The sequence below is a fragment of the Pogona vitticeps genome, chromosome 2 (assembly GCF_051106095.1).
Source record: "Pogona vitticeps strain Pit_001003342236 chromosome 2, PviZW2.1, whole genome shotgun sequence".
NCBI classification, from domain to species: Eukaryota; Metazoa; Chordata; class Lepidosauria; order Squamata; family Agamidae; genus Pogona; species Pogona vitticeps.
The window spans coordinates 122,166,480-122,191,314 of record NC_135784.1 but is presented as its reverse complement, the minus strand read 5'-3'; the positions used below and the strand labels follow the sequence as shown (position 1 = coordinate 122,191,314).

General features: G+C 46.1%; 2 protein-coding genes across 3 annotated transcripts; one reads left to right on the top strand and one right to left on the bottom strand.

The window, feature by feature from the left end:
• Window positions 1-566: 566 nt before the first annotated feature.
• Window positions 567-12,540, bottom strand: PRDX2 (peroxiredoxin 2). Its single transcript, XM_020809282.3, has 6 exons — window positions 12,398-12,540; window positions 7,473-7,578; window positions 6,308-6,461; window positions 5,212-5,334; window positions 2,775-2,905; window positions 567-880 (listed from the first exon to the last, which is right to left on the bottom strand). Exons 2-6 carry the CDS (start codon window positions 7,573-7,575, stop codon window positions 795-797), a joined length of 597 nt encoding a protein of 198 aa, XP_020664941.1. The 5' UTR covers window positions 7,576-7,578; window positions 12,398-12,540; the 3' UTR covers window positions 567-794.
• Window positions 11,688-24,506, top strand: RNASEH2A (ribonuclease H2 subunit A). 2 transcript variants are annotated; one of them, XM_078385842.1, is made up of 8 exons: window positions 11,688-11,828; window positions 18,512-18,583; window positions 18,785-18,911; window positions 20,826-20,913; window positions 20,998-21,135; window positions 21,466-21,553; window positions 22,842-22,965; window positions 24,103-24,506. In XM_078385842.1, exons 2-8 carry the CDS (start codon window positions 18,517-18,519, stop codon window positions 24,239-24,241), a joined length of 771 nt encoding a protein of 256 aa, XP_078241968.1. In that variant the 5' UTR covers window positions 11,688-11,828; window positions 18,512-18,516; the 3' UTR covers window positions 24,242-24,506. The 2 variants fall into 2 exon arrangements, with proteins under 2 accessions (XP_078241968.1, XP_020664932.3); XM_020809273.3 differs by lacking the exon at window positions 11,688-11,828 and adding an exon at window positions 16,925-17,102.
• The last annotated feature ends 329 nt before the right edge of the window (window positions 24,507-24,835 follow it).

Genomic DNA, 24,835 nt, shown 5'->3' with positions numbered 1-24,835 from the left:
GGGGCAGGAGGGGGGTGGGGTTTACTTTTCCACCCAAAGCCAGGCACAGCAGCTAACCGAGAGTAAAAACTTGCTTCATCCCCATGTACCCTGTTGCAGGAGTCGGAAACACGTGCCCCCCCACTCTAGCTGCAGAAGAGTTTGCAACTTCCATCATGCCTCACCACTGGCTGAAGGTCTGATGGAAATGGGACGTGCCCAACAACATCCATAAGGCTACAAGTTCCTCTGCAGGTCCTCCTGCAGGAGTGTCTATTTGCCTCCACAGTGGTGCCTCACTTGACGATAATCTGTTCCGTTCAAATCCCTGTAAAGCGAAGAATCCATCCTGAACACAGCGGGAAGCCATTCTGAAAACCCGACAATCAGCTTTTTTTTATTACCGTTAAGCGAAAAATCAGTTCCCGAAGCAGGGAATCGATCATCGTCAAGCGGATTTTCCCCATTTAAACATCATTTTACTCATTGTAAAGCAGATTCATCGTGCAGCGGGGTAATTGTTAAGCAGGGCACCACTGTATTTATTTCAAAACATATTCAAGGAGTTATCACACAGTACCGTCGTGTTTATTTTAATCATCATTTATTGAAACATAATCGCACGGATGCCCTACTCCAACTTACATTCAAGCTACTTCTAGGGATGACTCCTGGCAGGAAACTTTCGTAGCCCAGCTCTCCCCAAAGATCTCTTCCTTCTAGAGAACTACGTGGGGGGAAATTCAGTAGGCACAATCCCTTCACATTCAAACCCGATTCCTTCAGGAGTGCAATGGCTGTGCCGAAGAGAAAGCCTACTGCTGCTTGGCAAAGAAGACCTTGCTGTCTTTCACGTTGGGCTTGATGGTGTCGCCACCAGGTTGCCAGCCAGCTGGGCACACTGTCACAAGGGGGGGGGGAAGGGGAAGGGGAGAAAACAATGTTAGAGCAAGAAAAGATAAAAGGAGCGGGGGTGGGCGCATTATTTGGTTTGAAAGTCTCAAAATTACCAAGGAAGCAAACTTAGGGGAGCAAGTTCCCTAAAGCAGTGAAAGATTGCTTGGGCTGTATCAAATATTAGAAAAGGTCAGAACTGGCTATGAGGAGCAAGCTACGAGAAGAGCCTCAGCAAACGAAAAAGTCTCATATAGACTAAATACCTATACTGTACTAAGTCACAACTAGAGTATGTTCATTAAACCAGTGGGGATTTGGTGAGTCAGTTCCTCTGTAAGTTCCATTGATTCAATGGGTTTATTTCAGATTTCACCTCTTAAGGTACCAACAGGTGCTGACATTAAGGGGCCGAAGGAAGAAGCTGAGTTGGTGTAAAAAGCTCACTGGGCCATCAGAAAAGGCTGTAGGGGAAAAATAAAAATAAAAAAGCAAGAAGATAGGCCAAAGCTGGAGTTTCCTACATTTATGTCCCAAGAGGCTTCTGTACTTTAAGGAGCTACATAAAAATATAATTCTGGGTGGATCTTGTGCATACACACAGAGAAGAGTTTTGCAACACAATGCAAGCCTCCTCCGGTAGAATAACAAAACCCTTCTGTGCATTTTGCTCAACAAAAAGGAAAAGAAGCTGGATTTCATTCAACAGGGGCGGCACAAGGAGAGGCCGACCCTGGTCTAGGCTGCTCCAGGGGGGCCATGCTTGTGAAACAGATGGCAAGTGGTGGTTCCTGGTAAGTACTGCCTGCCCACCTGCTACGCATCTCCCACTCTGGGGAAAGAGTACATTGGATCAGACAGATCATAGCTCCGGTTTCGTTAAGACGAATTTCAGAGTATTCTTGCACAGAGTGTTCGGTGGTCCTTTTCACAGAATGTTTTACACAATGATTTGCATTCTCTGCTTCGTTTTGTCCAAACTAGAGACTACCAACAGGATTTATTCACTCTGCTCAACCTATATTGATCCAAATCTTTAATTATATTTATTATTTCTCTACATGCTCCTACTAGATTCACAATATAAAGACTGCTGCACCAGCTTTATAGTCTGTTCATGTTCATCCTTGAAGACCACTTCAGAAGATAGCAGGAGGAACAAAACGGCACTAAACTCTGCTATACAGGGCTCTAGGCAGAGGAGGATGATAGTGGGCTTGGGGCCAAAATCAGCTGTTCTCCAATCCTGTGAACTGCACCAGGCTCAGAAATAGTTGAGAATGGCGTCTAAATAACAAACAGGAAGTTCCCAGACAGGTACTTCCTGTTTCTTTAGGGGCGAGGTGGGTGTTGCAAGATATCCCCCAGCCCCCCCGCTCCCAACATGCTCCTGAGGCAAAACTCTGCACTTCTGAAGGCCCTGAAGAGCAGAAAGAGATCTTTTTGGCATGAAAAACTTGGGAGGATTTTTGGGAGGGGCTCTGGGATGGTCTTGGGTGGGCGAGGCTGTAAATGGCCTCTAGGCATGACATGCGGCCTGCATGATTTGCACCCCTGCTCTAGACAAAACAACTTGCTAAAAGTGTGTTCAGGAAGCGTTACGTATGATAGAAGGCAGCCTCAAAAGCAAGATGGGTGATTTGTGGCTCTCCAGAGATGACTGAACTGCAGCTTCTGTCAGTCCGAGTCAGGAGCTGCAGATCAACAAAGCTTGAAGGGATGCAAATCCTTCGCCCTTGCTTTAAAGTACGATCCTGCGCTACCCAGGGGTATGGGTCCTCCTGCCTTTGCTCCAGGAAGAAGGCCAGGGTGCAGTGGAGCTACTGCAGTTCTACCATGCCTGGAGCAATATTGACCCTCTCTGCTTCCTTCGCCCCGTTTCCCATGGCAACCCTCCTTACCTTCGCCATGCTGGTCTGTAAACTGGAAGGCCTGCACCAAGCGCAGGGTCTCATCCACAGAACGCCCCACAGGTAGGTCATTCATAGTAATCTGCCGGAGGATGCCTTTGTCATCAATTATGAACAGGCCTCTGAAGGGAAGAAAGACAATGGTTTTTTGTTTGTTTGTTTGTTTTGCCCCAGTGTGTTATTACGGGGCTTACTCTGCTTTTTTTTTTTTTTTTTTTTTGGTTTTGACAATTTTTTCCCCAGGCCCCAACGCGTTCCTATGGGGCTTGCATCGTTTTTTGGTTTCTGGCAATTCCGCCCCCCCCCGGCCCTAACACATTCCAATGGGGCTTGCATTTTGTGTGTGTGTGTGTGTTTTTTTTCCTGCCCCCGATATGTTCTGTTGGGACTTGCATTGTTTTTTTAAGGTTTTGTTATTCCCCCCCCCCCCCCGGCCCTGACACGTTCTAATGGGGCTTGCAGTGGGGTGTTGTGTTTTTTAAAAGCAATCCCCCCCCAGCCAGAACAAATTCATTGCGTTCCAATGCATTCCAATGGGAAATGGTGCTTCAACTTACGACCATCACTCCGGAACGGAATAACTTCGTAAGTCAAGACACCACTGTATAACTAAATATGTTAAGTCACAGGCCCTTCAAAAGACTCATCTCTGATTCAAGTTGAAGAAGAGGTAGCCATGTTCTTCTGTGCCAGCATTATAGGTAAAAACAAAATAAAAGTAAAAAATTTTTTAAAAGAATAAAAGAACAAATAAAAAAGACAAAAAGTGATGGCCTCTTAAAAAACAATGGCTATTATTTTTTAATGTGAGCTTTTTATAAAGAAAAAAATTAATCAAGTAATTAAAGAAATGAATAATCCCTTTACAGCCAATATGCTGGAAAGAGTATAGGAAAACATTAAGTCCATTGGTCTCCCCACTGAGTCAGGTGGTAGTTAAGGAATTTCCTGGAGTCTGGAGAAAATATTAACTGGAAAGGAAATTATAAAAATTAAAAAATGGGTAAAGATGCACAACAGGGAGCAAATAAAAGTTACATTAGAAGGAGAGGGGATTCCTTGATTAAATATACTAAAATTGGATAAAAGAATGGAAAGCTCATCAAGGAGAGGGAAGAACATTGATGAAATGTGAGGAAATAATAGAAAAGAGAAATTCAAAGCCTGCAGAAGGGGTACTATAAATATAAGATACAAGATATGACAAAAGCAGAAGATACAACAATAGCGTTAAAATAAGTATGGCAAGAAGATTTAGGTAAAGAAATCAAGGTGATAAGATTGGAATAGAATATGGAATAGAAGAATGATGAAAAATATGTTGATAAGGATTAAAGAAGATTGTTATAAAGTTACATGGACATGGCACTTAATGCCTGTAAAAATGAATTTATAAAATGAAACAGTATCAGGGTTGTAAAAAAGAGAGGACATATTTACATATGTGGTGGTCTTGTGAAAAGAGAAAAAAGGAGTGTATTTGCGAAGGCTTTCACGGCCAGGATCTAATGGTTGTTGTGGGTTTTTCGGGCTCTTTGGCCATGTTCTGAAGGTTGTTCTTCCTAACGTTTCACCAGTGCTACTCCTGTCCTCTGAAGATGCCGGCCACAGAGACTGGTGAAACGTTAGGAAGAAACAACCTTCAGAACATGGCCAAAGAGCCCGAAAAACCCACAACAACCAGAAAAAAGGAGTGTTCACAAATTTTTAGAGACAAATGACATACTGGGTAAGGATGTAACAAAATTGTTGTTATGGTGACTGTAGCAAGCTTAATTATTGCAAAGAATTGGAAATACAATAGTCTACTTAACATGGAAGATTGCTATAAAGAAATGTGTGATGTGGCTATCAATGATAAACTAACTTGTGAACTTAAAATAAGAAAAAGAATATTGAGTACCACTGACTCTGAAGACATTATGGACCCATTTTGTTACAAGTATTTGAGAAAGGGAAAGGTTTTTATTCCCGGTGAAGACTTATTGTATTTTTGGAGGGAAATAGGGCAATGACACAATATGTAAAAATAAGCAAGTAAACAATAATATAATTTGATAAATAAAAAGATGAACAGTCCCAAGTGGCGAGGGGAGCTCAAGGTTATATAAGTATGTGTCATTCTTTCCCCCCTTCTTGTTTTAATGTAACTGTCTTATACTTTGGTTACATCTAGTTTATTTTGTTTGTTATAACTTTAAAAATAAAATTAAAAAATATGAGCTTTCTGGACAAGTCCACTTCTTATGTCTGACAAAGTGGACTCATCCACAAAAGCTCACATTAAAAAATAATGGCAGTTAGTCTTTAAGGTGCCACCATGTATTTGTCTTTTTTATTTGTTCTCTTATTTTTTAAATTATTTTCTACTTCTATTTTGTTTTTATCCATCATCTCTCATTCAGGTTATCCCTTACCCTCCCCATACCTGTATGCAATGCCCTCGTCTTCTTTGAGCACTCCAAAATCCCTGGAAATATTGTGGCTGATGTCTGCCACAAGTGGGATATTTGTAGAACCCAAGCCCCCTTCCTTTCTTGGTGTATTGATCCTGCAAAGAAAGTTCAATTAGTATCTGCAGTGTTTTTGCCATCTAGACAAGAGGTCCCCAACCCACAGTCCATGGCCCAGGACCGGGCTGCGGAGACAGATCTCCCCCCCGCCCACCCCAGACTCCCCCCCCGCCATGGCCCGTCCACCTGCATTCACAGGTGTCTCGCCCTTCCGCACATGTGCACAAGCGCACCCCACCCACCCATGCACGGACCCTCGCCCCCCCACAACCGATCCGCAGTTTGGAAAAGGTTGGGGAACCACTGATCTAGATGATCTGCAGGTCTCCCTGTGCTCATTCACGATTTAAACGTGGCTGAACTGATTAACCAACAACGCAACAGTCTGTCCAACAACGGGTGGTGCCCTCCAATTAGGTATAGCTATTTTTCCAATGAAAAGATTAATCACTTTCCACACTGGATTACTGCCCAAAGTCAATGCTGTCTGTCTTGCAAGATGGTTGATAAAGGTCTAGCAACAGCAAGGTTTTGCAAGATAAGACTAGTGTAGGCCTTCACACCCTTCAGTCAGTTAACACCGATAATTCTAGGGACTGACTTGTCAACCGTTTCCCTCCACCCGAAGGAAACACAATGCTCCCTAGACCAAGCGTGAAGCCCCCCCCCCCCGGTTCATTCATATCTAGGACACGTTACGCCAAAAATAGGCAGCTAAATCAATAGCTGAGGTGCAGAAAACAAGTTGGGGCCTGCTCTTCAGAAAGTGTAGTTACTATACTAGTTTTTCCATTACAGCCCAGCCTGTAGTATGAACATCTAGTCCTTGCTTTTCAACATGAGAAGGACACATACTAACACTAGGAAGACTAAGATACAGGTTTCCAACTGTTGTCTTTCTGGATGTCCTGGACTTCAATTCCCAGAATCCTCAGTCATAGGCCAAGCTGGGTGAGGCTGCTGGCGAGTGAAATGCAAAGAATACCTGGCACGCAAAAGGTTGAGACTCACCAGGCCAGGTGGGTGAACTGAGAGTCAACGGAAGCTGCAATGACCTCACAGTTGATCTTGTGGAATTCCTCCACTCGGTCGTTGAAAGCGATGATCTCCGTGGGGCAAACAAAGGTGAAATCCAGTGGGTAAAAGAAGAGAACCACATATTTGCCTATGTGAGAGAGACAGGCCACATGAGCAAAAGCACTAACACAGCGAGAGACCTTAGTCCTTTGATCCGTAAGCCTTGGCTACCTCGCTTCTTGCTTGGGCAAGTAGTCTAATTCATGTATGTAGAAGTCAAGGTCTGGCATCAGCTATGCCTCAGCAGTACCAAAGCTCTACCTCTTTCTGTTGCATGAAATAAAGCCATGGCCCCTTATCGATTCGCCTCAGAGGAAAATGTGAGTAGGACATCATGAACCTAAAAGCAGCCACTTGCTCTCAAGCCATTAGCCAGGTGGCTTCGTGTTACTCTTAAAGGAGATTCGATACTTGTGTGTTCCAGACTGCATCAGGAAGAAAGCTTTTGCCTCCTACACACACCTAGCTTCTGTTTACCCAGGTAGCCCTGAGGTACCAATGCCATGGCTGGGGTCAGCACTCAGAAAAGTTACTTTTTGTGGACTGGCACTCTTCAGAATCTCCCAGATAGCCAGGGTATGTGTATCCAAAAACACAGCAAACATACCCTAACCTTTCCATGCCATAATATTCCAAATGACTACTGTAGGTACAGATTTGAAAGCTAGATAGTAAAAAAAAGCTGACTGGGGGAAAAACCGATTCATTCAAAATATGATGTTGGAGGAAAGTGTATGCTAGATCAAATCTACCCTGAATTCTCTCTAGAAATGGAAGTGAACCAAATGGGGATATGGTACTTTTGGCACATTTTGAGAAGACTCGCTAGAAAAGACAAATTTGGTTCATGGAAGCAGGAAAAGAGGAAGACCAAACACAAGATGGAATGACTCAACAAAGGAAATCACAGTCTTTGGTCTGAAAGGCCTGAGCACAGGACCGTTTTGAGGTTATTAAATTAACAGTGTCACTGTAAGTCAGAAGCAGCTTGATAGTGCATAACAAAGACTAACTCTTCCATGATTCCCTGTCTACTTATACTGGTACAGTCTCAGAGGAGACGGTAGTAAGGACAACCAGAAATGAATGTATTCCTCACCTTTGTAGTCTGACAACTTTATTTCCTTGATGGCACCATCCACCACTGCTGTGGCATGGAAGTCTGGAGCAGGTTTCCCAATATAAGCTTTACCAGAAGCCATTTTCTGAAAAAATCAGAACAGAATAAAGATAATGTTGGCTACTGGGCAAAGTCTCTGGAAGTCTGACACAGAATATAATCTTCTCCCTCCACCCCTTCTTCAAAGGGCTTAAAAGGTTGCAGCAACTGGAGCCTTTCATGTGGTCTCCTGGGTCAAACGTCCAGCCTTGGCCATCCCCTTCTCCGATCTTATCAAAGAAGCTGGAGTAATAAGTAGAGTCCCATTTCTGAGGCATCCGTTCGTTCCCCAAATTTGACCACCACGTGTGCAATGGAGAACCTTATGAGGGAGGGCCTTCTCCCTGCAGCAAGCTCCAGCCTTGGTCTCTTCTAGCAGAGTGCAGGTGGAGCTGGCATGAGACACAGCAATACTCTGCTGCTTGGCTGCCATGGATGGCGAGGAAGTATACCCCACCCCCATCCACACCCCAATTTAAGGCATTATGTCATGGACGAGTGCCAGACAAAATGGGTGGGCAAACTGATGTCTATAGGCAACCATGTTTTTTTTTTTAAAAAAAAAAAACAATGGTTTCTGAGTGTGGTCAGTGGTGGAGGAAGTGGTAGCTGTTTTCGTTCCCTCAGGCATAATAGCAACCATGGCTACAGCATCTGCCACCCGCCCGGACCACATGGAGAGAGTGGGATGAGAAAGCAGAGAGTGGTATTTTCTGTGTGAGGTGGCTGGGTGTGTCTATGCACCTGCACATGAAATAAGGTGGCCAGGTATGTGCAAGTCTGTGTATCAACAGAGTAGCTTGGTGCATGCAGCTAAATTTTATGTGTGTGAGTGAGTGATGGGTTAAGCTCATACTGTACGTATCAGGAAATATAAGGGAATTGAGTGCATCTATTTATGCACATAAGAGAGAATGGAAGAGAAGCTGCTCTAGCCCAGTGGCCCCCAACCTTGGGCCTCCAGATGTTCTTAGACTTCAACTCCCAGAAATCCTGGCCAGCAGAGGTGGTGGTGAAGGGTTCTGGGAGTTGTAGTCCAAGAACCTCTGGAGGCCCAAGGTTGGGGACCACTGCTCTAGCCAACACACTGAAGTGAACTCCAAAGAAAGCAAGCCAGATTAATTTCTGGCAGTGTCTGCAGCAGCTGTATTAATTGTAGAGGTTGTGATGTCGTCTAAATTTCTAGTAAGGTCTGGAAAAAACGTGTTAACTCCTGACAGTCTTAATGTGGTTTCCACACACCATCATTGAGGCTATAGTTTGCTGAGAATCTTTGAAAGACGAGGAAATCTTTCACACTCCTCAACGTCCAGTTTGGTGGCTTTTTCTTCTCAGCACAGAAGCAAGTGTGAAAGCAGCCAGCCCTTTTAAACCAAGACTGACAAGAAAGTATTCCTTCATTTAGTTGTTAGGCATGACTTGTGTACTTAAGACTTCCCAAGGGAGGAGGTTCGGTAGTGAATTAGATGTAGCTGGTTTCATCTCACCTTTTAGTCTCACCCTTTCCACCCCACCAACTCCAGGTGCCACCAGCAGGTCCCATTTGACTTTAAAACCCAGCTTCTTGCCAATGAGAAACTGTAAGTGTATGGAAGAGCCTCTTCTCTTACTCTAGCACAGAACTGCATCCAGCCCTAGAGTGACAGGAGGGACTGTGTTTAACAAGACAGGGACTCTGTTCAAATCGAGAAGATCCTTGGCACACATAAGGTTAGCAGGCAGGCCTCCGCTCCGCTGAGGAGAAAGGTTGCTTTTTGGCTCAAGCAGTCACTTCCATGACGACATTTTTAGAAGAAACTTTGCATGAGCAAGTGCTGCCTACCAATCACTGGTTAGCTAGCAAAATCTTCCTGCTGTTTCTTTTAAACCTATTTCAGATGGCTTGAGAGGCGTGTATCTTGTGTGTGGCAGAGAGACAGAGAAAGAAAGAACAAACCCAGACAAGTGGTTTCTCTGTCATTACAGGAGATCCGAGATGGAAGTACAGCGCATTAAACACTGCTTCTTATTGGCTCAGTGGTGGAAATTGTACACATTTTCAAGCACCTTTTTGAACTGTGCAGTACTTGGTGGGTGCCAAGCTGTGATGGGAGTTTCATTCTTCTCAACTCCACTCCATTGTCAAAGATCCTTTTACAAAGTTTACTCCAACACAACTATTCACATCAATACTTTGCTGATTTGGTTCTGGCTGTTGTGCAAAAAAAGTAGTCAGTCCCATTATTTCATCCCTCCCACCCCTCCCTGCTTTTCAGAATAAAACATACATTTTGGGTATATGCACAGGAACAAGAGCATAGATAAAGTGGTACTCTTGCAGAGCAGCAGCATGTATGAACATGAAGATGGCCGTTAGGAAACTGCAGAAAGCAACAGTCATAGCCAGGGACGACAGCATGTCGCCACACCTGACTTTCTATAGACCTTCAGGGATAAATCCAGGCAGTCACTATTAATATGCAGCATTCTCTAGCTAGGGCAGAGACAAATGCAATTTATCTTCCACCGCTGGAGGGGTTACCACATGCAATCAGTACTGAACACATGAGTTACCTCTACCTGTTTGTGTAACGGAGGTCAGATTCAAAGGTCTCACGTGTAAGAACGCTTAGTTAGTAGGGATGAGGATGGTACCTATCACCTGTCTAAGCTCAGCTACAATTATCAAAGAAGGAGGCAGGACATGAATTTTGAAAGACATACTGTATACTGTTGTGAGCCATGGCTCCATCTCATGGAGCATTTTGGAACAGCTTAGTCTTGAATGGGCACAGGGACTCACTTCTGGCAAAGATGAGAAATTATCAGGTTCCTTTGTTGACTTTGAGATAAAGCGTTTCTGCCTGTGCTGGCCGTACTCCTGTGTGATGAGCAGCTTTACTTCCAGAGGTGCTGTTCAAGGTGTACGGCTGCCCTGCTGCACATGGGTTTCCACAGACAGTGCCCACTGGTTTTTGGGACAAGCAGCAAAGCACACACTATTTCAGACTAGCAGATGCACCTGCATCTCTTCTAGTGACATGTAATTGAGAAGAGGAAGGAATGCTATTTATGACCCATAAGCGTCATTATGCAGGAGGAAGGCTTTTGTATATTGCACAGAATGAATGAGCAAGGCAAATGCAAGCTGTTGCTAGGCAATTTAAAATCAATTATCAAAGACTCTTCCCTCCGCCATTATCTCCAGTGACTGCAGGTTCTCCATGCCCCACCAAGTTCTGAATTAAGTCCCAGTCAGGCTGGGTCCCTCAGAATGCTGCTCTGGTCTTAGCTTATGAACAAGTTACACCAAGAGTTCTGGGCATGTAGCTGCAATCATTTAGCGATGATAAAAGGTTGTGCTAATACTTCCCATGGCTAAACCATGGTGACACCCAACCCAAGTCTGGTTTGGAGCAACTTTGCTCCTCTTGTCTCAGCCAGGCTCCTCATCTCAAGCTCCTTTGAAGAAGGTAGCCCTGGACTGCAGCCTCCCACATTCCTGATGCCTGGGGCTGATGGGGGCAGCAGTCCAAATCCCTGCTTGAAGGCAGCCCTTTGCTCACCCACCCCTTTAAGAGACAACATTTTGAACTTTGCTGAACAAGCCATTATCTCAGAACTTGAGAGGGGAAGTGTTCCTGTCCCAGCCAAGAGACTTTATCAGAGTCCCCCAGCTCAAGAAAGAGGGGTGGCAGAACTGCTCTGACTTAGGCGATAAACAGTCCCTCCTGGTAAAGAACCGGCAAAGCGCGAACAATGCTAAGCCATTGTCCACTTTAGCTGATCTGCCTTTACTGGTGCAGCCAGCTTGAAAACACTGAAGGTTTTGTGTTCTTCAGCCTTCAAAAAGAAGACAAAACTCTGGAGCAGGAAGATCTCAAGAGGCCAATATGCACATAAACACAACCCCCAAGATGCTTTCACCACATCTTCTGTTTCTCCCACCCAACCCCCCCCTCCCCATACTAACACTACTGCAGGAAACGTTCCCTGAAGGGCCCCCTTTCATGCCTCGCCCTAACAAGTGCCATTTCCCAATTCCTTATTAACCCACTTAACCCTCTCTGTTTAAAGAGCAGGAATTCCGCAGCTAAAGAACTTTTTTGCTCTGGGTCACGGGATATTCGCCAGCACTGTATTAGGAGCGTCAGCCGCCCCCCTCCCGCCTGGAGCCCCAGAAAAGACCGCTTCGTCGCCCTGCGCAAAGCAAACCTCGCTACGGACAACGCTCGCCGCCAGGCCGCCTTGGAAAGCCTTTGCGCTTTGCGGGGGTTTGACGATGGGCGGGGAAAGAAGAGAAGCGGCGGAAGAAAGGTAGGGGGGAAAGGACCCCTGGGGTCGGATTACGAAGTCGGCACGCCGTTTTCCCTTCTCCCCCCTTTCTTCAGTCGGGAACACAAAGAAAAGCCCTCCTACTCGTATGCCGAGGACGTAATGGGCAGCGTTTAGCTCGCCTTTCAGGGAGATCGAGGAACGCCCGTTCAAGAAGCAAGGCAATCTTTCAGAAAGGGAGGTCCAGGGACACCCGACGAGATACACGTGTTTCCCCTCGCTGATCTCGGTGCCAGCGTGGGGGGGGGGGGGGAAACACACACACATATGCCGCGCCAACGCCCCCTTTTAAAACAAAGGCGCACGAGGCGCGGGTTCCCCCAGCGCCAGAACCCCGAACCTCTCCATCGCGGCGCAAGGCTGCTCAAGAGGCGCGGGCGGGGAACCGGGTCCGCAGCGAAGAGAGAGAGAAAAAAAGAGGCCCTCTCCCCAGCTGCCGCTGCCGGTGAAGCCGGGCGGGATGAAATAAAACGCTCCAGGCCCACATTCCCCAGAACGAGGCCTGCCGAGATCGCAAGCCGCGCATCCCCTCGAAGTCGCCCTCGCCCTACCTCTGGTGTCCGCGCACGGCCGTCGGCGAAGAGGACCAGGAGGCGTGGCGCTCGCGGGAGGCACTGCAGGGGCGGCGGCGGCCTTTTATAGTCCGCCTGCTGTAAGGGGGCCGGGGGGAGGGGGGAAGGAGGAGGACGACGAGGGCGCGGGAAGGCGGGGCCTAATCCGGAGTCGGCTTCTCAGAGGTAGCGGCGCCGAGACAGCGCCACCGCAGACCCCCCCCGCCTTGTTTCCCCTCCTGTTCGGGTTGGAGAGGGCTGGCTCGGGAACAGAGGCGTTAATCCACGCCGTGCTTGCTCGGTGTATGCCTGTCCCACCAAGAGCCCTTTTGGAAATACAGTGATGACATCCTCGTTCCCAACTTAAACACACAGTTGTTGCGTACCCGTTTTGTACTCCTTGTTTCCCTATAGAAAACGTATCCCTCTCTCCACTCTTGTATCCTTGCTTATTGTTACGCAACTGATAAAGGCAGCGCTCGTTTTGCAACTGGTAAGTATTCAGTACAGTAGGTAAATTCTTCATAACGAGTCTGCGTGCAGCCACAGATACACTAGTTACAGTTCTGTCTCTTGTGCAGAAGCACAGGAACGTGGCTTGTAAAAGAGAGCAACTTTACATCAAAAAGCTATTTGTACTTATTAAGTCTCTTGTATGCAAACATACCAGGCAAAATCCAAAGAAACCAAACCAAACAAAAAGATAACAACACTGTATATGGCACCTTAAAAGCTAACTTTTATATTTTAATGTGAGCTTTTGTGGACAAGTCCACTTTCTCAGACATATGGAAATAAACTGATACGATGGATGAAATGTCAATTCTTGCAACCTCTTCTTAATGTCTTCTGCTTCTGTTAGGTCCCTCCATTTTTGTCCTCTGTCATGTCCATCTTTGCACAAAATGTTCCTTTGATATCTCCAATTTTATTGAACAGATCTCTGGTTTTTCTCTTTCTTTTATTTTTCTCTATTTCTTTGCACTGTTCACTTAAGAAGGCCCTCTTGTCTCTCCTTGCTAGTCTGCATTCAATTTTCTGTAATTTTCCATATCTCCCTTGTATTTTGTTTCCCTTCTATTCTCCCCTATTTGTAAGGCCTCATTTGCTTTCTTGGATTTCCTTTTCTTTGGGATGGTTTTTGTTGCTGTCTCCTGTACAATGTTACGAGCCTCCATCCATAGTTCTTCAGGAACTCTGTCCACCAAATCTAGTTCCTTAAATCTATTCTTCACTTCGATTGTGTAAGGGATTTGGTTTAGAAACCAGTGGTTCTTAACCTTGGGTTACTCAGGTGTTTTGGACTGCAACTCCCAGAAGCCTTCACCACCAGCTGTGCTGGCTGGGGTTTCTGGGAATTGCAGTTCAAAAACACCTGAGTAACCCAAGGTTAAGAACCACTGGTTTAGATTATACCTGACTAGCCCAGTGTTTTTTTCTTACTTTCTTCAGTTTAAGCTTGAGTTTTGCTATAAGAAGTTGATGATCAGAGCCACAATCAGCTCCAGGTCTTGTTTTTGCTGACTGTATAGAGGTTCTCCATTTTTTGGCTGCAGAGAACATAATCAATCTGATTTCGGTATTGCCCATCTGGTGATGTCCATGTGTAGAGTCGCCTCTTGTGTTGTTGGAAAAGAGTGTTTGTGATGACCAGCTTGTTCTCTTGACAAAACTATTAGCTTTTGCCCTGTTTCTTTTTGAACTCCAAGACCAAACTTACCTGTTGTTCCCTACTTTAGCATTCCAGTCCCCTATAATGACAAGAATATCTTTCTTTGGTGTCAGTTCTAGAAGGTGTTGCTGTTGTTGTTGTTTAGTCGTTGAGTCATGTCTGACTCTTCGTGACCCCACGGACCAGAGCATGCCAGGTCCTCCTGTCTTCCACTGCCTCCCACAACTGGGCCAAATTCATGTTGGTCGCTTCGATGACACTGTCCAACCATCTCATCCTCTGTCGTCCCCTTCTCCTTTTGCCCTCACACTTTCCTAACATCAGGGGCTTTTCCAGGGAGTCTTCTCTTCTCATGAGATGGCCAAAGTACTGGAGCCTCAGCTTCAGGATCTGTCCTTCCAGTGAGCACTCAGGCTTGATTTCCTTTAGAATGGATAGGTTTGTTCTCCTTGCAGTCCAGGGGACTCTCAAGAGTCTCCTCCAGCACCACAGTTCAAAAGCATCAATTCTTCGGCGGTCAGCCTTCCTTATGGTCCAGCTTTCACTTCCATACATCACTACAGGAAAAACCATAGCTTTGACTATTCGGACTTTTGTCGGCAAGGTGATGTCTCTGCTTTTAAAGATGCTGTCTAGGTTTGTCATTGCTTTCCTCCCAAGAAGCAGGCGTCTTTTAATTTCGTGGCTGCTGTCTCCATCTGCAGTAATCATGGAGCCCAAGAAAGTAAAATCTGTCACTACCTCCATATCTTCCCGTTCTAGAAGGTGTTGCATGTCTTCATAAAACTGGTCCATTTCAGCCTCTTTAGCATCAGTGGTTGGTGCATAACTTGGATTACTGTGATGTTGAAAGGTCTGCCTTGGATTCGTATTGAAATCATTCTATCATTTTTGAGATTGTATCCCAGTACAGCTTTTCCCACTCTTTTGTTGACTATGAGGGCTACTCCATTTCTTCTACGGGTCCGGCGAGAGCACCCAAACGTTTTTAACGAAGGGGTTGCTATTTAACTTGTCCCAAGGTCCTTTCAAAAACTGGTTACCGTTGTCTAACTCACAAGTCTCTAATTCCAGGTTCAGCAGTGGGGTGGTCTCCTTGTCTCGAATCTCTGTCCCGTAGATAACCTCCTCTCCTCGTAGAGAGGTCCACGGCCCGTTAAGTAGCCGCTCCTCTGGGCTTCCTCTAAATGCCATACCTGGTGTTCTCTCTCTTCTCTATCCACTGCTTCTTTCTCCTCCCTGAGCTGCCTGCGCCACTCCCGAGCCTCAGACTCTCCCCAGTAGGAAGGGTGTTGGAGTAGACCCCTTATTCTCTGATAATCTGCTTCCTCTCGGGGAACCAGTACCTTTTCCCATTTACCGGTCCAAGGTCCTCTACCCATATCATCTCCCATCCCCTCGGTATTAAGTCCACCTCTCCTTTTATATCTCCCATTCCCACCTCCACGACAGACCTCCCCTTTCCTCTTTTCCTGCCAATTCGCCCCCTGTCTGGGTGGCCACTGTAATTTTTAACAGTTCCCACACCAGCTCCTGGGTACCGACTCCCTGCTGTTTGGTCTCGATGGGCAGTGCAGGCGGGTTAGCCTGTGCCTCTTGTTCCTTTTTGAGGGAGAACGACACTCTGGTGAGAGTCTTTACACTTTTGCCTTGCTTCTCACACTATGCAGTATTTTTCTTTGCAGCTTCGGACTTTCCTTTCACTTTCAGGCATGTCCGCAGCTGAGCGTCCTTCCGGCTTTGGCCCAACCACTTTATTAGCTCAGACAGAAGCTACTTGTCCTCCACTCTTCCTCAGTAGCACGTTGGATGCCTTCTGACCTGAGGGGCTCATCTTCCAGCATCATTCCAGCTTTAGCCTTTTGTTTCTGTCCATGGAGTTTTCTTGGCAAAGATACTGGAGGGGCTTGTCAATTCCTGCTCCAGGTGGATCGTGTTTAGTCAGAACTCTCCACTGTGATCTGTCCGTCTTGGGTGTCCCTGCACAGCATAGCCTATAGCTTCTCTGAATTACTCAAGCCCCTTTACCACAACAAGGCAGCAATCCGTGTACATTTTGCATAATGATATTCTCAGTTTCAGTATCGTTCTTACATTTCCAGCTATCAGAATCACAGAGAACAAGTCTGAAAAGAGGCTCCACTAGGGTCCTGACTGGGCCATGTTGCTTCAGGTCAATGCATGGTCTGACTCAGTTTAGTGGCTTCTTCAAGGATAGGCATGAGTCAAAAGAGCTAAAAGGAACATACAGTACGTTCTGAATTAGAAGGACTATGTAGATACTGGATCCATTGTGATCTGGCTTCAGACTTGGTTATGGGGCACAGAAAGGTTTGGTTACCTTCACATTGGTGTCCCCTTCCAATCTTTAGAACTCTGCCAAGAAAAGACTAAATTTGCCCCCTCCTGTTGTCCGTCTAAGGTATTTTCTTATTCTGACCTTTAGCATTTAAACGAAATGGCTGTTGAAGACATTTTAATTAGTTGCTACTAGCTAATTGATTTGTGTGTGTGTGTTTAAATTTATTTGTTTTGTCTAATTGTATGGGTGTTATTTAAATGTTATTGTTGTTAGGCTCTCTTCAGTACTACCTTTTTTGGCAACAAGCCAGGCTATGCATTGGATTAAGACCAAAATAAAAACCTCAGTTTTGGAGAGGTTCCAAAACAGACAATATCGTATCCTTCGTTTCCGTCGTCCTGTTTTGTTGACTAGATAGGATTTCCCGCGCTTTTTTTTTAAAAAAAGCAAAAGCTGGATAGATCGCGGTTTTGCAGCGAAACTGCTTTTTGCCTCCTCGGCACCTTCTCAGTTCACGAACTACAATGCCCAGAATGCCATGGGCGGCTTCCGCTTTCCATTTCCCGTGCTGGGCTTCTCCGGGGCTTTCCGGGCGCGCGCGAAGATGGACCTGAGCGCCTTCGAAGGGGACAACTCGGCGAACTGCCTGCTGGACTCCGCTGTGCCAGCCATTTGCCGGACCGAGCCATGCACCCTGGGCATCGACGAGGCAGGCAGGGGCCCGGTGTTGGGTACGCTCGGAGCGGATTATCCCGGGGGAATTATACCGGAGGGATCCGTGCGGTGGTGTTTGTTCTGGTTGTTCCCTGCCAATACTGAAATTGATCCTACATGCATAAAGAAGGGTGGGAGTTTGAACCACGTGCTCATCCTTAATATTGGTGTGCCTTTGTGTGATCTCATGGGTTTCCCATAACAATTTCCTGGCTAGGTTGTTACCCCTCAAGCTCTGTATATCACACGACAGTGAGGCAAGGTCAATTTAAAGAGAAGTCGGAGAGCAAGAATGAATACAAATCTTGTTCTTCAAGTTTTGTACTAGTGTTCTTTATTTAAGATCCAAAAGTATCTGCTGCTGCCTTTTTCTCACATCAAAACTCAAAAACTCTTCATGGAGTTTTCCTGTGTATATGTCTCATCCCTCTCATTGTAGGGGAGACAAATGTCGAGAATTGTATGTTGTAAGATCGGCTTTGCTCTGTAATTAAAACAGTAATCACGTGGATAGAGCTAGTGTGGCAAGAGTATCAGACCAGAACTCTGGGGTCCTGGGTTCAAGTGCCTGCTTGGCCACAAAAACTCACTGGAGAGCTGGCAGTGGTGAACTGCTCCTTGAATATACTGTATAACATACCTTAAAACCCCTGTTAATGTTGCCATAAGTCAATAATGAATTGGCAACACATAACAGTTTCAGGGACAAGGAATATATGACCTGGATTTTGCTGGGCAGCAACTCCCATCATCCTTCCCACTGGCCATACTGGCTAGAGATGATATGAACTGCAGTCTAACAACACATGATTATGGTGATGATGATAATGGTGGTAGTAATACTACTACTACTACTACTACTACTACTACTACTACTACTACTACTAATAATAATAATAATAATACTAGTAATAATAATAATAATAATAATAATAATAATAATAATAATAATAATAATAATAATAATAATAATAATAATAATAATAATAATAATAATAATAAAGTGCCATCAAGTCAATTCTAACTTTTGGTGACCCTCTTCAGGGTTTTCTAGGTAGAGAATACCTAGAAGTGGTTTACCATTTCCTTCTTCTGGGGGCATCCTGGGACTGAGCATCTTGCCTGTGGCCATACAGGCTGTCTCTACTCATGGGAGGCAGAGCAGGGAATTGAACTCCCAACTTCTGGCTCCACAGCCAGATACCTAAAACACTGAGCTATCCAGCCAGCAGGAACACCTAGAGGGCCACATATTCTCCTTAGTAAACTTTGCTAGTAATTAGATTGTTAGAAAGGGTTCATATATGCTATCCTGTTGTAATTCTTACGGCAATCCTGAAAGGTAGGCTGGTGTATTATTAGAGTGTTGGTGGGGAGCACTGAGGCTGAGATGGAACAGGTTACACTGGTTTCTGGTTTCTTCCAGGTCCCATGGTCTATGGAATCTGCTATTGTCCTGTGGCCCGACAGGGAGATATGGAGACACTCAAAGTAGCAGGTACTGTAAATAAAAAGAAAACGTGAGAGTACTCTATTGGACTTGCAAGGGAAAATGAATGAAGCTATATAAGCTGGGATGGGATCTGGCTAGAAAATGGAAGGAATTGCTCATTCATCTCTGTTGGCGTTGGGATGTCAAACACAGTCGCGTGCCATGTCTCTTTGTGACTGTGACATTCCTTCCATCCTTTGCTTATAGATTCCAAGACTCTGACAGAGGCCCAGCGAGAACAACTCTTTGAGAAACTCGATGCAGCCAAGGATTTTATAGGTTGGGCCCTACACATCCTCTCACCCAACTTCATCTCGACCAGCATGCAGCAGCGGTGAGCAGAGTGGGAGGCAAGGGTTAACCAAGATTAATCTTGGTTAATCTCTGTTAACTGACCTTACGAAACTTCTTAGTGAGTTGGTTATGTTGTGCAGTCTGTATGGGTAACGGGTATCCGAGGAGGGAGGCAGGGAAAGAGGGCTGGAAACTTGAAGCCACTCCCCTCTTCTCATCGTGTCCTAGACCTCAGAGGGACATCAAATATGACATTCTGAAAAAGGAGGCAGCCTTGCTGTGTGATTGCCTCAAGCTGCTTCCTGCCTGCCTGCCACTTCCAACTCAGAGCCCTGTTCTTAATTGCTAGTGCCTCTTTTTCTGGATTACGGGCTGCGGCACACAGCAGGCTGCTTTTCTTCATTGCATCATCACTAGGAAGGTGAGAGTTGCCATCCTGTGTGTGTGTGTGTGGGGGGGGGGGACAGGACCACTATGGCTGACAATGCAATGGAGGAAGCGGCTTCCTGTGATGTTGGCCTTAAGCAGCTGGAGCACAGGAGCATCAAATGCTACCTCAAACTGAAGTCAGACTGTTGGTTCTGCTGGGCCAGTGTTATCTGTGGCATGCTTACGAAACGTTGGTCCTTCAGGTGTAACAGCTCCACCTCTAGAAGTCTTGGCCAGCATGGCCAGTGGCAAAAGAATTATGGGTGTGGTAGTTTCAGATCTCCATGGCTGATCTCTGCTGGATAGCACCTACTCTCCAGGGCCTTGGGCAGGATTTTTTTCTTCCCTGGGCTGGGAGAGTGAAGCTGGGACTACCAAGCAAGCGTCTCTCCTCTGCTCAAAGCTGCAGTCCTAGTGATGATGCTTTTACCTTCCCTCCACCCTTCTCTAATGTTTAGGCCTTAAAGCAGGAGTGGACAATCTCAGAGAGCCATTTTTCCAGCTCCCCCTGAAGTCTGCACCAGAAATTACAGGAAGTTAATTTCCAGCTCGTTAAAAATAGACTTTTGGCTAAAGTATGGCTCGGGGGACACACTTGTTTGAAGGAGAATAATATCACTTAGAACTGAGATTTCCCTACTTTTTGAAAAATTCCACCATTTCATTTTTTTTGGTACAGTGGTGCCTCGCACAACGAATGCCTCACACAACAATGAATTCACACAATGATGGCTTTTTCTGAAAAATTTGCCGCCTCACACAACGATGTTTCCTATGGGGAATTTTCGCACAACAATTTTGGGACCATGCTTCACACAACAATTGCATTTTGGGTCCCCTGTTTCACTGAACGATGTTTGCAAAAAAGAGCAGGAAAGGTGGCTGTTAACAGTTTTAAATGCTTGGGATCATTGAAGCACCTTCTAATACGGGTGCACACCTGATTTGGCTTTGATCTGAGTCTTCGTTAATTTATGGTGAATATTTTTGTGCCCCATAGGAAACAATGGAGCTGTCAGATTTTGACAGCTGTCAAAAGTTGGTGGGGGGAAAAATTCAGCAAAAATTAACGAAAAGTGAGATCAAAGCCAAATTAAGTTTGCACCCGTTTTAGAAGGTGCAGAAGCTATTCCAAGCATTTAAAACCGTTTTTGACCCTTTTATGACACACTTAAATTTGCAAAAATTGGCTTCGCTAAACCATTAAAATGCATTGGAAAGGCTGCAATGCATTTGAATGGAGGAAACATTGTTTCACACAACGATGTTTCCTATGGGGATTTTCGCTTAAGGATGGCAATCCGTTCCAATTGGAACGGATTAACTGGTTTTCAATGCATTCCTATGGGAAATGGTGTTTCGCAGAACGATGATTCACACAACGATGAATTTTTTGGAACCAATTAACATCGTTGTGCGAGGCACCACTGTACATTCTATAGGGTCCCTAGGCCATAGGATAGCCACGCCTGCCTTACAGCCAGCGTTACTTTTGTGCATCAATGCAGCTTCTTTTTCCTTGCAGAGCAAAGTACAACCTGAATGCACTTTCACACGACACAGCCATTGGCCTAATCCAGCACGCACTGGACTCCGGAGTGCAGGTTGCAGAGGTGAGCCAGGTCAGCACTCTGCGTCTGTGAGGAGATGTATGAAATCACATATCTGAGGCTCTTTGTGGTTCCTTCTTCTTTCAGGTTTTTGTGGACACCGTGGGGCCAGCAGAGAAGTACCAAGAGAAGCTTAAGCAACGTTTCCCAGAGCTGGAGGTCACTGTGAAGCCAAAGGCAGACTCTCTCTTCCCCATCGTCAGCGCAGCCAGCATTTGTGCCAAGGTGAATGCCAGGCAGAGGACCCCATTTTGCCCTCACATTTGGAGAGACAGGCAGCCAGACTGTACGGCATGATGGGAGTGATAATTCCTTGGCATCTTGGAGGACCAACAGTTCCAGGCCCTGAGCAAAACAGAAGTTCCTTTTGCCAAAACAGAATATCTTTGATTACCAAATATGGAACTTGAGCAATAAAGAGTTGGCTACCACTGTCATGCTTTACTTCTTTCAAACCGCTAGCTGGCTGCTGTCAGAAAGATAGACTAGATCAACCTTTAGTTTGATCCAGCAAGCCCATCTCTTGTGTTCCCATTTACCTCTCCTGTCTTCCAGGTAGCAAGGGACCGTATCGTGAAGAGCTGGAAGTTCTTGGAGGACCTGGAAGGTGTTGAAACAGATTATGGTTCTGGCTATCCCAATGGTAGGTCTCAGTCTTTCTGCGTAGTCTGGGAGTAGAACCATCCACACGGATTTGCAGCCAGGAGATGTGGGAGATGGTCTCCAGCTTAGTTAGTTTTCAAAGAAAATTAGACAAACATAAGCAAGATAAATATTGCACTATGGAGTGTTCCAGAGACCATCTCTTCAGTCAATTGTGCCCACCCCATTCCTCTGCCTTTTCTATCCCTTTCGTCCTAATCTCAGAGCATTTTCAAACCTCACTGGGCTAGTTTTGTATTTTTCTGTCTCTCCCTGATGGATGTTTATCCTAAATGTGGTTTTTTTTGTACCTGGTGTTTTTCCTCAAGCCTGCGGCTGTCTCCTCTCCTGGGGCAGTTCTGCTGCCATTTTGGCTCCACCAGGACACACATTGGAGAGTAAAAGTTGGATGAGAGTCATAGGAGCTGTGGCCTCCAACCTATGTGGAAGGCATCAAGTTGGGAAAAGCTCATATGTTGGATGGATTCGTGCAGGAGCACCAGCGCCCATTGGACCACAGCTGCTAGGGAACAGAAGGGATCGAGAGCGGCCGTCTCTGTATGCATTGTAGGGGCTTCCTCGGAGGGATTTGGTTCCTCCTGGTGGGACACAAGCTGCTCACCAAGACAGGATAATTTGGTCCCCTCCAGCTGGGGTTGTAGAATGGAGCAGTGAGCACATAGTGCCTGAAATCCTGTTGTTTAGCATAGTAGGTCATGCTTATTGAATCGGGGATTTGGAGAGTCAGTTCCTTGGTAAATTCCATTGATTCAAATGGGCCTACTCTAGTTGTAACCTAGCATGCCACAGAACAGGATTTTAGCCAGTGGTTCATTCAGGCTAATTTTATTTAAAAATTACTCGTTTACGTCCTTTAGCTGAATGGGGCTATGCCCTGTGTGTTGTCACTCAACGGCTGTGGGATATTTTCCACTCCTTTTGTTCCACCTCATGTAGGATATGGATCCGGAATATGGCTTTTATTGTGGAAATGCTATGGGTCGACTTGTGGGATCCAGTTTTCTCTCCCCGTGGCTCAGATGAGATGAAAGCAGGATCTAAAGTGTGTTATAAAATATTGCACTCATTGCAAGTGCCAGTCTGGGTGACTGGGGCAAAACGTAGCGGTGCCCCCTGAGCCCTCAGTCTCTCATTGATCCCAGCCTCTCTTCCCTTTGTGAAGCTAACTAGAGGGGACCTGAGAATCCACCTTTGAAGAAGGGACCACCTTAAGTACTTATATCTTGGGATTCTTGGCCACACGTTCTTTTCCCCCATTCTTTCCCCAGATCCCAAGACTAAAGAGTGGCTCACACAATGTCTGGACCCGGTGTTTGGCTACCCACAGTTTGTACGGTTCAGCTGGAGCACAGCTCAGATCATCCTGGAGAGCAAAGCCGTCCCAGTGCGGTGGTAAGTGGGGAGGGAGGAGCCGCCCAATCTCAGGAGGCCAGAAGTAGCTTGGAGTGGAAGATGAAGGGTTGCCTGGAGCCTGCAAGGGAAATGCAGCTGCAAAAAGTGATATGCCGGGCTTTCCTAGTGCTAGTCTCTCGTGCATAGAAGGGAATATAAAGCAGTAAGTGAGTTGAATGGGGATAGAACAGGAAAGACGTGGCACAGCAGTTCCCACAGCATGGCTGGGCAGGCGAGACATAGAGGGGCAATGGAAGTGGGTGGCGGAAAGAAAGTGGACTATGAGTTTGGGATTTAAATAGCAGAACTACATAGCTGTTTCAGTTATGGCGAGAAAGAGGGGGTTTATTTGAGCTGCATGGGTCTGCCAAGGGATTCTTTCCTTTAAACCCATTTATCTGTATTCAGCAAGGAGTGGGAGCCTCTCTTTTTGGGCCCTGGCTCCTTCCTTTGATGCTGGCTTGGTTTGATCCATTGACTCCTCCATGCCATACTTTCTGCTCGGTGGTAGAGTTCTGGCCGAAGTTGCTGATGCCCAAGGATGGTCAGGAGTGCCACCCACCCCACCCCTACTTGTTCCCACGGGTTTGATAAGTGGAGCAGCCTCCCTCGCTCGAATCAAAGGGGTTTCCAGCACCCTCCCTCCCTTCGCTCTCACGCTGACCTTGATAGGCAGGGAAGGAAGGACAAGGCTACTGGAGGCGCTGGCGAGGCAGCCATTTAATTTTAGCTGGATGGCGCCGGAACGTTGTGCTCTCTTGGCAAAAGACAAAGGGCTAAATGCTGCTTCTGGAGGCTCAAAAGTGCTTCTAGAGGCTCTGTCTAGACAGAAGTGCCTCTGGGCAGGGGGGTGTCAGGCAGGGCAGGGTGTTGGCTTTCAGCCTGTGCTGGACTTCCCCGAAAGATGCAGGTTTGCAACCTGGGAATTGTCCTCGATTGAGCCTTAAGCCTGAATTCCCAGGCTTCGGCAGCGGCTTGGATTCTTTGCTTTCCAGCTCCCAGCATGCTGGCCAGGGGATTTGGGACCTTGCAATTAAAAAGAGAGAGAGAGAGAGAGAGAGAGAGAGAGGTCCCAGGCTCTGAAATGTTGCTTCACACGGATACTGTATTTCTCCTGTCATTTAACCCCATTTCCAGGGATGATACTGATGATGACCCATCCCAAAAAAATGTCCCATCTCTACTGAGCTACTTTGCCCGGAAACAGACACCTGTCAAGCGCCCTCCTCACCGCTTCTTTTATGAACGCAAGCTTGAGACCGTGACGGGCCTGTAGGGGGCAGCAGAGAGTTCCCTTTGTGTTGGATCCTCTTAACTTTGATTCCACAGGAAACTTTCCCTGTTTGTCACCTGGTTTTGTTAATCTGCAGTTGTAAATCCTTTGAGCCGCAGCTACAAAAGGAAATTTGGCACCGTTGCACCAATAAGTTGGGGCAGAAGTTGTCTGAAAAGGGGGGGGCTGGTAAAGTTTCTTTTAGGTGGCATTTGTACTTCCATTTTACTTTTTTAAAAAAATTAATAAATCAAAACAACTACTGAAAGTCCTGTTGCATACGAGAGTGTTTTGGAGGTACACAATAAAAGTGGGGCTGAGCTGTTTTACTTCAGTCAGTGGACTCATTTGCTGGCTTCTCAGTCCCCAGTGTGGGAGGTGGTATTATCTGCTTCCCAGGGCAGTTGTGAGGCCTACTGAGATAAAAGCACATGAAACGGTCCAGATCTGACGTAGGATGTAAATGCTGAGCATTGTTCCTGCCACTTGGCAAGGAGATGAAGCTGCCTGTGTGGGAGAGAGTCTCCTTTAACACCCACACCTCTCATGGCTGACTTAGTAAAGTTATCTTTCTAGTCCAGCTATAGCTCCTCTTTG